Source organism: Kockiozyma suomiensis (genome assembly GCF_038497685.1).
Source record: "Kockiozyma suomiensis strain NRRL Y-17356 unplaced genomic scaffold V2V93scaffold_2, whole genome shotgun sequence".
Classification (NCBI taxonomy): domain Eukaryota; kingdom Fungi; phylum Ascomycota; class Lipomycetes; order Lipomycetales; family Lipomycetaceae; genus Kockiozyma; species Kockiozyma suomiensis.
This window is the reverse complement of record NW_027117665.1, coordinates 342894-358324: the sequence shown is the minus strand read 5'-3', so window position 1 is coordinate 358324 and position 15431 is coordinate 342894. Positions and strand designations below refer to the sequence as shown.

General features: G+C 43.3%; 6 protein-coding genes across 6 annotated transcripts; 3 read left to right on the top strand and 3 right to left on the bottom strand.

Annotated features, from left to right (window-relative positions):
* Positions 1-136: 136 nt before the first annotated feature.
* Positions 137-2775, top strand: V2V93DRAFT_363921 (calponin homology domain-containing protein). Its single transcript, XM_066908723.1, has 4 exons — positions 137-225; positions 488-543; positions 680-839; positions 892-2775. Exons 1-4 carry the CDS (start codon positions 205-207, stop codon positions 2515-2517), a joined length of 1863 nt encoding a protein of 620 aa, XP_066767802.1. The 5' UTR covers positions 137-204; the 3' UTR covers positions 2518-2775.
* On the bottom strand, positions 2580-4741 carry V2V93DRAFT_363919 (WD40-repeat-containing domain protein). The gene is made up of 4 exons (XM_066908722.1): positions 4213-4741; positions 3824-4133; positions 3084-3763; positions 2580-3023 (listed from the first exon to the last, which is right to left on the bottom strand). Exons 1-4 carry the CDS (start codon positions 4412-4414, stop codon positions 2809-2811), a joined length of 1407 nt encoding a protein of 468 aa, XP_066767801.1. The 5' UTR covers positions 4415-4741; the 3' UTR covers positions 2580-2808.
* On the top strand, positions 4655-7958 carry V2V93DRAFT_113104 (P-loop containing nucleoside triphosphate hydrolase protein). Its single transcript, XM_066906760.1, has 3 exons — positions 4655-4925; positions 4992-5138; positions 5202-7958. Exons 1-3 carry the CDS (start codon positions 4895-4897, stop codon positions 7571-7573), a joined length of 2550 nt encoding a protein of 849 aa, XP_066767800.1. The 5' UTR covers positions 4655-4894; the 3' UTR covers positions 7574-7958.
* Positions 7713-9455, top strand: V2V93DRAFT_363915 (kinase-like domain-containing protein; the record flags this gene model as incomplete). The annotated part of the gene is made up of 2 exons (XM_066908721.1): positions 7713-8231; positions 8298-9455. Coding segments are annotated over exons 1-2 (1109 nt in total), but the record flags the coding sequence as incomplete, so codon positions are not given.
* Positions 9427-13800, bottom strand: V2V93DRAFT_399110 (mediator complex subunit 13 C-terminal-domain-containing protein). The gene is made up of 5 exons (XM_066912558.1): positions 13567-13800; positions 13321-13516; positions 10985-13267; positions 10272-10922; positions 9427-10207 (listed from the first exon to the last, which is right to left on the bottom strand). Exons 1-5 carry the CDS (start codon positions 13609-13611, stop codon positions 9543-9545), a joined length of 3840 nt encoding a protein of 1279 aa, XP_066767798.1. The 5' UTR covers positions 13612-13800; the 3' UTR covers positions 9427-9542.
* Positions 13801-14011: 211 nt separating this feature from the next.
* Positions 14012-15389, bottom strand: V2V93DRAFT_363906 (uncharacterized protein). The gene is made up of 6 exons (XM_066908720.1): positions 15158-15389; positions 14686-15101; positions 14513-14614; positions 14406-14453; positions 14268-14351; positions 14012-14205 (listed from the first exon to the last, which is right to left on the bottom strand). The coding sequence occupies exons 1-6, from the start codon at positions 15324-15326 to the stop codon at positions 14155-14157; spliced, it is 870 nt and encodes a 289-aa protein (XP_066767797.1). The 5' UTR covers positions 15327-15389; the 3' UTR covers positions 14012-14154.
* Between the last annotated feature and the right edge of the window lie 42 nt (positions 15390-15431).

The window sequence follows — 15431 nt, the reverse complement described above, 5'->3', positions numbered from 1 at the left end:
TCATCTTTGAACAGCCGAGCTTACGTATTACCCTAACCTTCTATTAAGTGGCTGGGTATATGCCCTAATCCTGACACATCACATCTGGGTTACTATCCTCGGCGGCTTCATTTCATGTAATTACGCTTCTCGCTCACGCTTCTCGCTCTACCTCTTCTCTTCTTGTTACTCAGTTCTCGGTCTTGTAACACCGGTAGTCCTGCAATGAACGCAATCAAGCTTCAGGTATGCATTGATCTCTTCCTTTGCAAATTGTAGCTTGCGCAGTCTCCACTCTTCGATCTTCGACAAAATTAAATCTCCTATGCACTATTCGATTCTCAATCTAGCTTGTCTGTCTACTACGACATTAAGATATGAGATTTCATGATCCTATTGAGATGCTCGGATGATACTGGTGACTCAATTTTGCTGACAGAATTCGATTGAGCTATTGTCTGCGCATATACGTCATTCGACCCTTGTACTAATGGCTTTTCATTTCTAGCGAAAATTCCCTGATCTCAAGCAGGAGGATATCTTCCAGCTTATCTCAAACTTCCAGTATGTATCTATATGAATGGATTATGATCCGCATTGACCGAAAACTATTCGATCTTTGCCGCACATAAGAACGTGCTTCGAACGTAGCTTATCGTTATAATATCCGTGCAGGCCGCTAACAATCTTTTGAATTTAGAAAAATTGATCTCGAGGACCGAGGATATGTCGACAAACAGACCATCGTAAAGGCTGTTCAAGATTCTGGTGAAAATGCCAGCTACGATCAGATCAGAGAAACTCTCAAAGATGTAGGCGTCGACGCTAGCGGAAGAGTCGAGCTTGATGACTACGTTGAGGTGCGTATATTATTATTTGCTTATATGCCATTGATCTAACATTTTATGCCAGCTTATTTCAAAATTGCGATCTGGAGAAACAAAGACTATAGGCCACAACAAATCCAAGATTGTTGTGCAAGGCTCTACTACTGGAGTCACACATACCATCAACGACGAAGAGCGAACAGAATTTACTAGACACATCAACTCTGTTCTAGCAGGCGATGTCGACATTGGTTCTCGTCTTCCTTTCCCTACCGACACTTTCCAGATCTTTGACGAGTGTAAAGATGGTTTGGTGCTCTCAAAACTCATCAACGACTCCGTTCCTGATACTATCGATGAGCGAGTTCTCAACAAGTCTAAGGCTGGCAAGAGACTGAATAACTTTACAATGACTGAGAATGCTAATATTGTTATCAACTCGGCAAAGGCTATTGGTTGCGTTGTCGTCAACGTGCATGCCGAGGATATCATTGACGGCCGCGAGCATCTCATTCTTGGTTTGATTTGGCAAATCATCAGACGCGGCTTGCTTGGAAAGATCGACATCAAGCTACATCCTGAGCTGTACCGCTTATTGGAGGACGATGAGACTCTTGAGCAATTCCTTCGTCTTCCGCCAGAGCAAATTCTTCTGCGTTGGTTCAATTATCACTTGAAGGCTGCAAATTGGGATCGACGGGTGACCAATTTCTCGAAGGACGTATCAGATGGTCAGAACTACACTGTTCTTCTTCATCAGCTCAAGCCTGATATCTGCTCTCTGGCACCTCTGCAGACCCGCGATGTATTACAGCGAGCTGAACAAGTTCTTTCCAATGCTGACAAGATTGACTGCCGAAAGTACCTGACCCCTACCTCATTGGTTGCCGGTAATCCCAAACTTAATCTCGCTTTTGTTGCTCATCTGTTCAACACACACCCCGGTCTTGAGCCCTTCACTGAGGAGGAAAAGCCAGAAATCGAGGACTTTGACGCGGAAGGCGAGCGTGAGGCTCGCGTTTTTACTCTATGGCTCAACTCGCTTGACGTAGAGCCTCCTGTCGTCAACTTGTTTGAGGATGTCAAAGACGGTTTTGTCCTGTTGCAGGCATTCGATAAGGTGATTCCTGGTTCGGTGAATATGCGCCACGTCAATAAGCGGCCCGCTTCTGGTGCTGAGATCTCTCGCTTCAAAGCTGTTGAGAACACAAATTACGCTGTTGAGATTGGCAAGCAAAATAAGTTTTCCTTGGTTGGAATTCAGGGCGCCGATATTACCGACGGTCAACGTACTTTAACCCTTGGTCTGGTGTGGCAGCTTATGCGACGCAACATTGTCGACACTCTCAAGAGCTTGTCAAAGGGCGGTCGTGACTTGTCAGATGCGGATATCTTGAAATGGGCGCAGGAGACAGTTAAAAAGGGTGGTAAGTCATCCACAGTGCGATCTCTCAAGGATTCTTCACTTTCTTCTGGAGTTTTCTTGCTTGACGTCCTCCATGGTCTCAAGCCTGGCTACGTTGATTATGACCTCGTTACTCCGGGTCGAACTGATGATGATAAATACCTGAACGCTAAACTGGCTATTTCGATCGCCAGAAAGCTGGGTGCTTTGATCTGGCTTGTACCGGAAGATATTTGCGAAGTGCGAAGCAGACTGATTTTGACATTCATTGGTAGTTTGATGAGCTTGCACTATGGTGGTGTTTAGGTAAGATGAGTGTAGGTTATGGCGTGTATGAGAGCGTGTTAGAATCATCAGATTTTTGATTGCTTGTTCAGTCTTTAGTTTTAGTTCTTGTGTTTCTTGAATTGTAATTTATCTTTCGATACTGCATTGTTTTGCTTAGTAGCATCTGATGTGTAGCTGTTTTGGCGTCTACTATAAAATGAAATACGAAGATGATATTTACAACAATATTATCTGCCTTCTGGCAACCGAACAAATGACAAATCCTGAACGCCAAGCATCAAAATAAAAACGAAAAGAGTATTAGCTCAGTCAAGGACTGCGAAAATACGGTAGGTAAGTTGCGTCGAGTCCATCAGTGAAATCAAATAAAACAACATCTGATGAGTAGGACGTCGACACGATACGTTTGCAATCTGCTTTTGCAGCAAAAACCCAGCTACTGTGGAAGCCTTTCAGGTCCAGTAAAGGAGCCGATAAATCAAAGTCCCATACTTTGATACTTTGATCATAACTCCCCGAGATGACTACATGTATCAAAAAGTTAGAAAGACGAATCAATATCACTAGTCCAATGATGCACTTACTCTTTCTGCCATTTATATGCAGCGATCTCACGAGGGATTCATGGCCCTCCAGTATAGCTAGCGGCCTCTTTCCCTTCAAATCCCAGATTCTGATCTTATTATCATTTCCTCCACTAACGACATATTTTTTGTCGGATGATATTTGTACACAAGCGAGGCCACGATCATGACCATGAAAACTCATGATCCGCTTTCCCGTTTCCGCGTGCCAAATCCTGACTACGCTGTCGACTCCGGCACTGGCAATGATTCCTCGCTTTAAATGAAGCGAGTTAACGGTTCCACGACTAGCTGGAATAGTTCTTAGTAGAGCGAATTGCGGGTCTCGGCGATCGAGAATGCATATATTTCCATCTTTTGAGCATGTAGTAATGTACTTATCGTCAAAACTGACATCAAGAACCTCTGCCACATGATGTCTGGAGAGATGAATTGGTTTGTAATCTGGTATCGACCATATTATAATAGAATGGTCGCTTGATCCTGTCACTAGAATCTTCGAATCGTATTGCAGACAAAGTACAGAGCCTTGGTGACCCGAAATATCATAGTAGGACTTAATTTCGTCTTCCGGAGTATTTCGTGGAGGTATTTCTCTCTGCAATATACGAATTGTTTCTAGAGTATTCATATCCCATACGCGAATTGTGCGGTCGCGGGATCCTGTGATTATCTTGTCACTGGAGTGATTCGCTGTTAGCTATATGCAGCACCTAGTTCACATAAGAAAATATGCCTACTCATCAAACTGTACACAGTAAACGCCATCTGAGTGTCCTTTCAACACTTTGGTAGTACACATTCCTTTCCTCCATCGCAGCTCCAACTCATACCGAGTCTTATTTACCATTCTCCAGTTTGTGTTTGGAGGCATATTGCGGGTAATAGCGCATCTTTGCCAATAGCGACGAAACATGTTTCGCCATACGGTGTTACTGCTGGCGACTGAGTTCCAGGCCTTGTTTACTTGCATGCAGCTTATCAGCGACCTTTCATCGAGATACAGAAAGATCTTGGGTAGTAGTTCATTAGGAAGATAAGAGGTAAAGTCTAGATGATCAAAATCCAGCGAAGTCAGCAGATTGCAGAAGGAGATCATATTCAGATTATTTGAGAGGCGTATACGTACCAATTTTTGGATAGAGACCAATATTCTGCATAAGACCCGCCAAATCCTTGTCATTTTCATCATCAGAGCTGAGATCCACGGCACTGTCTGCCACTGCTGGACCTGACGCAAGCGAATTCTTAGCAGAGTTATCTGCCGTATCATCTTCAGCAGGAGCAAGACGCGGCGATGGAGGCTCGAAGGCCGTCGTGAAAAGCGACATTGTCGTCTGATCAAGTCCGCCGAGAGTAGGATCCAAAAAGCTTCCGGCGAGCACGTTATTCTCCGCCCTTTCTTATCCCGAAATTTCTGCTCCAATCTTGATCTGGTCGGTCAACGCACGCTGCCGAAGGTGCTGATATTAGCCTGTCTTTGGCATCCGAGGTGCCGAGACTCGCTAACTTTAAATTCGTGGAGATCGCCTGTGTGGTGGTCTTACTCCAGGAAGGGTTTGGATCTACGGCCACGGAGACCACAGGAGATTAATTAATAGTTATGCACTATATCCAACACCTATTGCTTTGTCCTCGTTGTCTGGTCTATATTGCGGGTAATTACTGGTGGGCGTAAAAGGAGTCGACAGTTACTAATACTGTATAATAAAATCACGTGATAGCGTGGAATTAGTAAGTAAGGCTGGGAGTCGGCGTTTTGTCAGCTCTCTTCCTGGCTCCGCTCTTTATCTCTAGTCTGCTGTAGGACTATGTCTTCGTCGGCTTCGGGTCCACGTCCTGGTAAGCTATTTGGCTTTGTATATATATCCATGGAGAGATTCATTTGTTAACTGGACTTGCATAAAGCACGAGCTGCGACTAAAAGAACTCGATTGATCTATGATCCAAATGAAGACGATGAGGTTGCCGATTTATCAGACGACTACTATAGCGACGATTCTGCTGTAACTGGCGATGAAGACGAAGATGGAGAGTATGGTGCTAGGACAAAAGGTTACTAAATTTTTGATTGTATATGCATGGGAGACAATTGAATCTAACAATCATATACGATAGTACCCGCGCTTCAGATGCGAGTGAAACCGCCACCGAAGACAAAGGGTACAAAAACTGCTGGAGATACAACTCCTGATAGCGGGGCGGTAGCTTCAACTGACGGAATATCTCGCGTGTTTGGCCGTGCCGACTTTTCTTACCTTGCGCTGAAGCCAGATCACGCTTCGCGGCCTCTATGGATCAATCCTATTGACGGCCGCATCATCCTCGAGAGCTACTCACCATTAGCCGAGCAAGCTCAAGACTTTTTGGTTACAATTGCCGAACCAATCTCACGCCCTTCATTTATTCATGAGTACAAGCTTACGCCATATTCACTTTACGCAGCCGTTTCCGTTGGTCTAGAGACCAATGATATCATTTCAGTTTTAAATCGATTGTCCAAGGTTGCAGTTCCAAAAAATATTGTGGATTTCATTGAAAGCTGTACGGTTTCATATGGCAAAGTGAAACTAGTATTGAAACATAACCGATACTTTGTCGAGAGCCCGCAGGCCGACACTCTGCAGATGCTGCTAAAAGATCCAGAAATAGGCCCCCTTCGAATTGAAAGTGAAGATTTCAATAGCAGCACTACAATTGTTGAAGGTCTAGTTAAAGAAAAGGCACCTTCAATGGGAGAGCTTACAATTCCGGGAACTAGCAAAATTTCAGCCACTAATACCGGAACTGATGCCGCTAACGCGAAAGGTGCTGAAAAATCTTCAGTTGAAGATTTATTCGCATCTGTCGTCGGATTTAATCGTGAGGAAGAAGAAGACGAAGATATGGATGCAGTTCACTCTTTTGAAGTGTCTTCGAATTCCGTTGAGACAGTGAAAAAGCGCTGCCAAGAAATTGACTACCCTGTTTTAGAAGAATATGATTTCAGAAATGATGCTCAGAATGCAAATCTTGATATCGATCTGAAACCATCCACTCAAATTAGACCTTATCAGGAAAAATCTTTGAGCAAAATGTTCGGTAATGGCCGCGCGAGATCAGGAATCATTGTACTTCCTTGTGGAGCCGGCAAAACATTGGTAGGGATTACTGCGGCTTGTACGATCAAAAAGAGTGTTATTGTACTTTGCACTTCCTCTGTGTCCGTTATGCAGTGGAGACAACAGTTTTTACAGTGGTGCACAATTCAGCCAGAAAATATTGCTGTTTTTACGTCTGAGAACAAGGAGAAATTTAGAGGCGATGCAGGTCTAGTTGTTTCGACATATTCGATGGTTGCCAACACACGTAACCGGTCTTACGACTCGCAGAAGATGATGGACTTCTTGACCTCCCGTGAATGGGGATTTGTCATTTTAGATGAGGTTCACGTTGTTCCTGCTGCGATGTTTAGACGTGTAGTTACAACCATTGCTGCGCATACCAAACTTGGTCTGACTGCAACGCTTGTGCGTGAGGATGACAAGATTGACGATCTGAACTTTTTGATCGGACCAAAGCTTTATGAGGCCAATTGGATGGATCTGGCTAATAAAGGTCATATTGCTAATGTGCAGTGTGCTGAAGTTTGGTGTCCCATGACAACTGAGTTTTATAGTGAGTATTTAAAAGAAACTCCTCGGAAACGCAGATTATTGTATATCATGAATCCGAAGAAGTTTCAGGCGTGTCAGTTTCTTATAAATTATCATGAGAAGCGAGGCGATAAGATCATTGTATTTTCTGATAACGTGTACGCTTTACAAGCATATGCACAAAAGCTGAAGAAGTTTTTCATTTACGGTGGAACACCTCAAGCTGAGAGAATGAACATTCTGCAAAATTTCCAACTGAACCCTGAAGTCAATACTATCTTTTTGTCAAAAGTTGGCGATACTTCTATTGATTTGCCGGAGGCTACTTGCTTGATTCAAATTTCTTCGCATTACGGTTCGCGGCGTCAAGAGGCTCAAAGATTGGGACGCATTTTGCGTGCAAAGAGAAGAAATGACGAGGGATTCAATGCCTTTTTTTACAGCTTGGTGTCTAAGGACACTCAGGAAATGTATTATTCTACTAAGCGCCAAGCTTTCTTAGTGGATCAGGGGTACGCATTCAAAGTGATCACACATCTCCAGGGAATGGAAAAACTTCCAGATCTGGCGTATGCTTCTGTTGCCGAGCGTCGAGAACTATTGCAAAGCGTCTTGCTTCAAAATGAAGATGCAGCTGGTATAGAGAGAGGTGATGATGCCGACAATTTTGTAGGTAGAGATAGTGGGTACTTTAAAGGATCTGCCTCAAAGCGTGCCAAACGAACGACTGGTTCACTATCTAGTTTGGCTGGTGGCGATGATATGGCCTATGTTGAACACAACAGGAGCAAGAACAAAGAAAAAGTAAGAAATCCTCTAATCAAGAAGCTGTATTATAATAAGAAGAAGGGTTAGAATATGGGTTTGAATATATGAATGGTACAACGTATCTCGTCTATGACTTTTTAGTGGTTTACATCGTAGTTCATGACCAAGATCTTGTGAAACTTGGTTTAACTAATTATGTTCTACCAATTTTCTCTATTGCTTAAAACACTGCTACAAAAAGAAAGGGAATCATGAGGAATGTTTCTCCTGGTCTAAATATAGGAGAAGTTCTGGTTCTACTAATTCAATGAATTTAACCCCTATTGCAGAGTATGCCGACAAATATGCTAGCGGTGCATCGAGGATACACAACGCCACCGGCTGTACATCACAGTGCTTTTCTGTTCTCTGTCAGTTTTTTTTGTTTTTACTTTAATAGTGTGAAATGTCTGCAGTTTTCACGACTGGGAGCGTTCCTTTGGCGTTAACAGATCGCTTTGAGCTACTCCAAAGCGTGGGATATGGCACGTTCGGGACAGTAACGTGTGCACGTATTCGGGCATCTGGTATATCCTTGAGTAAGAATATCCTTGAGCTGCCTTATCTTAAGCCAAATGCAGTCGTTGCTATCAAAAGTATGAATCTATCGTTAAGTGACCCAGCGCACTACTTGAAGGTGCGAGAAGTGAAGTTTCTTCGATCAATACCTCCTCATGAGAATCTTGTCGAAGCATATGAAATATTTCTAAATTTATTCGACAATCAGCTACACATTATTATGGAATGCCTTCAAATGAATTTACACCAATACATCAGTGCGCTCCGGCGTGCGATTTTCGACGACTGTCATCTGTGGCATGCTCTCTCAAATATTAAACGGTATACACCATATCCACTCACTCGGCTTTCTCCATCGTGACATGAAGCCGGAAAATGTGTTGGTATCGACCCCTATAGGGCTGCCTTCTAGTGAAGTTCCAATTGTCAAAATCTCAGATTTCGGGCTCGCCCGTGAAGTTAATTGCCGTTCGCCATATACTTTGTATGTTTCAACACGTTGGTATCGTGCACCTGAGATTCTATTGAAGGCAAATGAATACGGCTTAGAAGTTGATATCTGGGCTTTTGGTACAATAGCATATGAGATTTGTACGCTGAGGCCTATGTTTCCTGGAAAATGCGAGCTAAACCAAATAGCGAAAATATGCTCGACTATCGGCTCTCCAGACAACAAAGGCTCAATCGGAGGTGCCTGGACTGATGCGGTCTTGCTCTCGGGTAGACTGGGAATTATGCTACCGGAAGAAGAACCAGGGTGCGCTATTTTTCAACTGATCTGTAGAGATATCGGAGAAAGCTGTCAAGAAGATAGAGCTGAGCTTGTCGCTCTTGCAGATTGGATAAAAATATGTCTTCAGTGGAACCCCCAGCATCGCCCTTCGACTGGGGAACTCAAGATGCACAGATACTTTGTTGACTACGTACACGGATCACGCCAGTACGAATCTGATCGCAGTTTTTGCACGACTTCTTCCTATGGCGTTGAGACTCGATTACCTGAATCACCAACTCCCATAATCACAGACTCTTTTTGCGCTCCTGGGAAAGGTTTGGAAGTTATCGACGAAACAGCATCACTTGCGATTAATGTGGAATCAGCATCAGACCGTAAGTTATCGCGTTGGGTTCGAAAATTACTGATATCGAGGGGAGATCAAATTTGCAAGAACCGTATACATTTCAACGGACTTGAATCATCACTGTTTTCAAATCCGTGCCTCTCACATTGCGGGTGCAATCTACCTCCGGTGGCTGGTTTTGGAAAACGTTGGCATTCATTTAAATCTCCTTTTAAGTCAAAAAAGCCGCCACGAGATTGCGAATCTAATTAGAAGTACAAGAAGTTAATTTATAACTAGCTTAGCTTTTGATGACGAGCATACGAAGAAAAAAAAAATTTATAATATTCGAGATTAAGTGCAAATAATTTTTTGAAAACAAACTAACAAAAAAAAACTCCAGTAAAAAAACATGAACTCCCATAAAACACCTTGATTTACAATAAATAAGATATAACCCTTTGCATCTTTTCTACTGCTGCAATATGCCAAGGCAACACTCCATTACATCCATCAAAAACCCCAGCTGAAGCTCCGTAGCACGCCAAGTTTCTATACTGTATCAAGATAGTCTCTAAAACATTGTTCCAAGGCTTGGGACTGCTCAATAGAGACACTTCAAGCACCGACATTAAAATCCCACTTGGCCCAGGTTTAATAAGGTATCCGCTAGCTAAACTAAATCGCAGGCCTGCGGTATCATATTGGTCTAGCTGCGATCGATGATTTACGATAACACCAAATGTTTCGTCCATCAAATCCACTAAAAGCATATCTTGATCAGATGCAGTGCTATTTGCTGAAGCACCGTTTCCTGACGAGGCTGAGAACCCTTGACTCGGAGTAGATGACGGCGTAGCTCCAGAAAAGGGGGTTTCGTGGTCTCCACTTAATCCAGGTGTCACTGATGATCCATAGATGTCCAGAGGAGACTCTGGCGGGCGCACGTTAGTCGATGACTCCGGATGAGCATAAATGTTGAAATGCTGACTGGCTACACTCGAGTCCGAAGTTTCAAGAACCGCCAAATTTGGACTTGTCTCGGCGCAAAGGAAAATAGCTGAAACATTCTCCTTAGTATGCGAGGCAAGATTTAACCACACTAAATTAAACATTCAATTAGCAAAGTTCGAAAGTAGGATCATTTAGTAATGTAGATTAATTACCATTAAGCTCATCTTGATCCATAGCCCCGACTTTTGTAAAACAAAGTCTCCAATGTGTTTTACGTTCCGGGATAATTGCCACTGTCCGCTCCCAAATCTCCGTACAAAGATCCTCGTGTGATCGAGGTCTTGTGCCGTCGTTTCGCGTCGAAAATATGACTTTTACTGTAGTCAGCTCTCCATATTGATCGGCCCACGCAACAGACACAAATCGTCTGTCCCTTGAACGAGCATATGCTATATGTACATAAGAATTCTCTGAAAATAGGGAAGACGATGGTGTTGTTGTTAGCTTATATTCAATCGTAGTCGGAAGACTTCGAGCAAGCGTGTATGCAGGAAAATGCTCTCCAGCAGCAGCACCCCTAGTAATTGTGAATTTATCGTACAAAGTCAAGGCAAACTTGACTAGATTAAACTGTGATGGCATCGCCAGATAGTCTTTTGACGCAAAGTAGTTCACAGGAATAATTTGAACAACAATACGACTAGAGCATATTTCAGCGGGTTCGCCCAGGCATACAGCATATTCCTGCTTAAGCTGATATAAGCTTTGACATAAGTGTAACAGCGAGGCAGCATCTGTAAAAGGAGTAGCCAGTAATAGCAGTATATTTACTGACGAATCTGAGAAATTGCATAAAAGACGACCTATAAAACAATTAGCACTTGCAATGTAAAAAGCACAGTAACAAAAGGAAAAGATATGATACCTAATGATATGAGATTCCTCTTTATTTCATCCAGAGCTTCAGAGACAGACTGTCCATTATAATTGATAGGAACAAGACCATTTTTATACGACCCGGCTTCACCCAAATTAAAAGCCCCTAAACTAGAACCCTCATACGCAGGCTTAAATCGTTCAAGAAAAGTTGACGCCGCAGATGTCAATCCGGGGCTACCGGGATAAACCATAAAACTAATTATATCCTTTTTTCCACTCTGAGGCTCGAATCCAAATACATTCCAAAATCTTAAAGCCGGAGGGAGAGTCTCCAAAAAGGTATTCATTCTCAAAAAGGAAAAATGAGGGGGAGGCGCGTAGAACACTGGATTGATGGGTTCAGGCTTGATAACCGGATCATCTGACTCAATTGTTGGCTGAGTTGAAATATCAGGCGTCATCGATCCCATATTAAACAGATCTACTTGAATCATAAAATTCTGCAAAGTTTGCTGCTGCGATGACTGATCTGTAATAGTATCGTGAAAAGATTGATAGGATCCAATAGCAAGACTGCTTGAGTCCGAGAGTAAAGCATATTCTTTCAAAGTCATCGATTGTATAGGCCCAAAATTTTCTTTTAAAACATTGACAAAATCAGGATCGCACACGCCAACAGTTTCCAGCGGTGGCAAAAAACGGCACAGCACTGAATTATCCCAGACAACTGATTCGCACAAAGTTTGCAAAATGGAGATTATTTCTGACGATGAGCTTTCTGCACAGTACTGAAGAAAAGATTGAGTAAGAGTTGAAGCAGATGACTGAGTAGAAGACAGCAAATAGTCGTCTCTCGTGTGTCTGGTGTTAACTAACAGTGCCCACCACAGTTGCCGAGATACATATGCATCTGAGGTCAGATCTTCGGCCAAAATATCCCCAGTACGCTTCAATTCACGGCGGTCTTCATCTTTATCTGATCGAGGAGTTTTGCCATCTTGATAATCTGAGTACTCATTTTCACTATTGGCATTGTCATTATCACTTTCAGAGTCATCACTTGCATCGTCAGGTACATAGAAACGTCCACCGACATTATATTTGTTATCGAGAGCGCTTTCCAGGTTTGGGTGAAAAGATAGCGCCGAAAATGCGCTCTTCCTCTTTCGACTCAATACTTCTTTTGATTCGCCGATAGGTAAAACAGTAAGAGGAGAGAGTGGCGGGGTCATAATAGGCTTATGAGCGTTAGTATCCGCTGAAACTTGACTTCCCATGTTATATTGGTAAGGGCCTTCCTGAACTGTAAGCTTTGTGAGCTCCGTCATGTGTTCGATGTTGAATGAGTGGATATCTCTGGTCAGGAAATCTGGATCATCCATATTCATTTGATTGCTTTCGCCAAAAAACTTGTCGTTTGGCGAATTTCCATCGTCGTCAAAAAAATTGAAATCGGCCTCTGTTACTTCTTCAGCGTCGCCGATCAGTAATGCATCTTCGTCAGCCCGACTCGTCACTAAATCAGGTTCCTCTTCCTCATCGTCTGCATGCCACTGAGTATTTAAAGAGTACACTCCACGGTCTCCAGACAAACCATTCCAAGAACTAGATGATGCATCCGGACCTTGACGAGCATGATTTTGAGGATCAGGAGGAGTAGGATAAACGTTTGCAGCCGCCCTTTTGTAACCCACTGTCGACATCGCAACGGGTGACATATCACCTGGGGGTCTAGAAAGGCCTATAATTAATTTTTCCACATCATCTAATGAATCTCTTGCCCGAAACCACTCAAGGTCTTGAGAATCATCCAATGGCTTCCAAGGAGGAAAGAAAAAGCACAGCTCAATTGGCCAACAACAAGCGGCAGGACTGCCATCTACGATGACGTTGCACCACATTGTGTCGTTAAGAACACGATAACCAGAAGACATGAATATGTTTGAGATAATTGTTGCAGAATCTCTTGGCGGGCTATCGGCAATCGAAACAAAAGCGCCATGAGAGCCGCTAGGAGCGATAACTAGTCTGGTGTCAATCACAGGCAGTTCCGGAGCGGATGACAGTCTTATTAGTTGAGTTTTTTGACAGTGAGGAGTGAGCAACAAGGTTCCTGTAGACAAAAGTCGAAGACTGAAGTGAGCGAGAATTTGAGAAGGGGAAATGAGCAGTGATCCTATCGGAATATAGTCGTAGTCTGCTGTAAGGCTGCGAGTCACCAACCCTGATATTGCCAGCATCAGTGGAACATATGCAGCAGGGAATGACTGTGGAGAACTGTTTTCCGACATTGCTAAAGTTGAAGGAAGAAACGATCCAGTAGATATCTCTGCATGTCGCGAGTAAGTAACAACGAATAAGCAATACAGATAGAGCACGTACCTTTCAGACCATGGGCTGAATCAGGAACTGACGGACTAACGCCTTCTTTTAAAGAAAAAGTCCATAACTCCTTTGAATGGCAAGCCACTAGACAGGTTTTATGCTTGTGCCGTAGAGCCCATTCCGCGACTAGTATATTGATGGGCCGAGAAAGTGGATCCACATATACACAATATCGAATTTGCTCATATTTGCCCTTGACGAAATCAGCTTAAATTCTTCACACACATTACTGGCAAAGCATACCACATTGAACACGTTGGTGAGATTCTTATCAGGAAGAGAAGCCATAGCAGTCAGGCACTACTGAAATGTGTATGACTATACGGTCAACACTCAACAGATCATAGCAGCTTCTGACGAACAAAAAGAGAAATATGATAACCACTAAATCAGCTGCCCAGACCAGTAAATCATTTAAATATCAAAACTATTGAGCGGAGTACAAGCAGAGGTTGGAATTGAGAGCGGGGTTGGGTTGGTTGGCTTGGGCGCTTGTCGCTGGGATTTCGAGCCGGGTCATTCACTCCTGTCACCTGCTCTGCACTCCACAATCTTTGACGGACTAGCGCAGATTCAGCATACAATGAACCATTTTACACAACTGGAAATATTTGAGATACAGCAAAATAGATGGTAAAATCTAACAGAACAGTCTACAAGTGATTGTTCCGCAACGTCTTGCGACAAACTACGAGAGGCAGCCATTTATAATAGGAACAAAGTATGGGCGAAGACATACGCCATATCTAAGGGTGGAATAAATTTAAGAAATCACTCTATAATTAAACACTCGAAATGACTGAACACAGATTGTCAATCAATATATAATCTTTATTTCTTTTCCTCAGGAGTCTCCTCGGGCTCAGGCGTGGGTAGCACAAACTAATAACATTATATGTTAAATCCAGAACTAATATAGATATCGCAACCTTTTGTCTACTTACGGTATTCGGACGCTCATCTTTGCCGGGGCCAACAGGTTCCCAGACAGTCGAACCCACAGAGAAATTTCTGAATGCTTGGGTCATCTAGATTGGAGATCAGTATATGCAGTTTTTGTTAAAGAAATAGAGCAATCTTACCTCGAGAGGCTCATAAACAACACGCTTCTTTTCTTCGTCATACCGGATCTGGAAATAAAAGATGTCAGCGGGTTAATTCGCAAGCCAATGCCAAAAAATCTTTTTACCTCGGTGTAACCAGTAAGAGGGAAATCCTTTCTTAAGGGATGGCCCTCAAATCCATAATCTGTCATTATTCGTCGCAAATCGGGGTGATTGACGAAAAACACCTACAAAGACAAAAAATAAGGGTTAGAAATTGAAGCCGAAAATAAAAATACCAAGCTGTGCAGCTACATACTCCGAACATGTCGTAGGTCTCACGCTCATACCAGTTGGCACCCTGATACAACGCAGAAATGCTCGGAACAGGTGTAGTCTCGGATGCGTAAGTTTTAACGCGAATTCTCGAGCTGTAACGAGTAGAAAGAAAGTTGTAAACGACATCAAATCTGTGCGAACGTGAAGGGTAGTCCGCGGCTGTGACATCCATTACTGCTTTGTACTGAGCAGCAGTGTGATCTTTCAAGAAAGTGATGACGGGGATGACAGCGGTAGGAGCAATGTGAAGGGTGAGCTCATCCTTCCAGACAGAGAATTTCTGAATATATTTGGGCAGCGCAGCCATTATGTAGCGGCCGTACTCGTGGAGGCTCTCGACGGTCTCGGTGTATTCTGAAGCTGGGTTGACGACAGGTCTCTGCAACTCACTAGGATCTATAATTGAAAATAAGCATTCAGCATTCAAATAGCATACATCCGACAATTGTTACCTTCTCTAGGCAGCGCCTTCAGGTTTGGAGGATAAAGAGGACCCTCGTCGTCTTTCAGGGCCTCTTTGATGTTTTCGACGAATGTGGCCGCAAAACGTCGCTGTGGGACAGCAGACTTGGCCAGACCGGCGACAGTCGACACCGGACGTAATCTAAGAGACCGAAGCATCACGACAAGTATTGTGTAAGTCCGTTGTGAGAGTGAAGCGATGATTGAGGTAGACTGTAGTTCTTCAGGCACGATAAACCCAGACTCAAAGCAACGGGCCAATCA

Bases quoted from the DNA above. Each gene is read 5' to 3' on its own strand.
- V2V93DRAFT_363906 (XM_066908720.1), bottom strand. From the start codon at position 15,326: ATGCTTCGGTCTCTTAGATTACGTCCGGTGTCGACTGTCGCCGGTCTG. The intron at 15,102-15,157 runs GTAACAATTGTC...TTTCAATTATAG, and splicing joins GAAGGCGCTGCCTAGAGAAG to ATCCTAGTGAGTTGCAGAGA. The intron at 14,615-14,685 runs GTATGTAGCTGC...TTGTCTTTGTAG, and splicing joins AGACCTACGACATGTTCGGA to GTGTTTTTCGTCAATCACCC.
- V2V93DRAFT_363919 (XM_066908722.1), bottom strand. From the start codon at position 4,414: ATGTCGCTTTTCACGACGGCCTTCGAGCCTCCATCGCCGCGTCTTGCT. The intron at 4,134-4,212 runs GTACGTATACGC...TTGATCATCTAG, and splicing joins TGGTCTCTATCCAAAAATTG to ACTTTACCTCTTATCTTCCT. The intron at 3,024-3,083 runs GTAAGTGCATCA...TGATACATGTAG, and splicing joins GCATATAAATGGCAGAAAGA to TCATCTCGGGGAGTTATGAT.
- V2V93DRAFT_363921 (XM_066908723.1), top strand. From the start codon at position 205: ATGAACGCAATCAAGCTTCAG. The intron at 544-679 runs GTATGTATCTAT...TTTTGAATTTAG, and splicing joins CAGCTTATCTCAAACTTCCA to AAAAATTGATCTCGAGGACC. The intron at 840-891 runs GTGCGTATATTA...ATTTTATGCCAG, and splicing joins AGCTTGATGACTACGTTGAG to CTTATTTCAAAATTGCGATC.
- V2V93DRAFT_399110 (XM_066912558.1), bottom strand. From the start codon at position 13,611: ATGGCTTCTCTTCCTGATAAGAATCTCACCAACGTGTTCAATGTG. The intron at 13,517-13,566 runs GTATGCTTTGCC...GATTTCGTCAAG, and splicing joins TCACCAACGTGTTCAATGTG to GGCAAATATGAGCAAATTCG. The intron at 13,268-13,320 runs GTACGTGCTCTA...CGCGACATGCAG, and splicing joins TTCAGCCCATGGTCTGAAAG to AGATATCTACTGGATCGTTT.
- V2V93DRAFT_113104 (XM_066906760.1), top strand. From the start codon at position 4,895: ATGTCTTCGTCGGCTTCGGGTCCACGTCCTG. The intron at 4,926-4,991 runs GTAAGCTATTTG...ACTTGCATAAAG, and splicing joins GGCTTCGGGTCCACGTCCTG to CACGAGCTGCGACTAAAAGA. The intron at 5,139-5,201 runs GTTACTAAATTT...CATATACGATAG, and splicing joins GTATGGTGCTAGGACAAAAG to TACCCGCGCTTCAGATGCGA.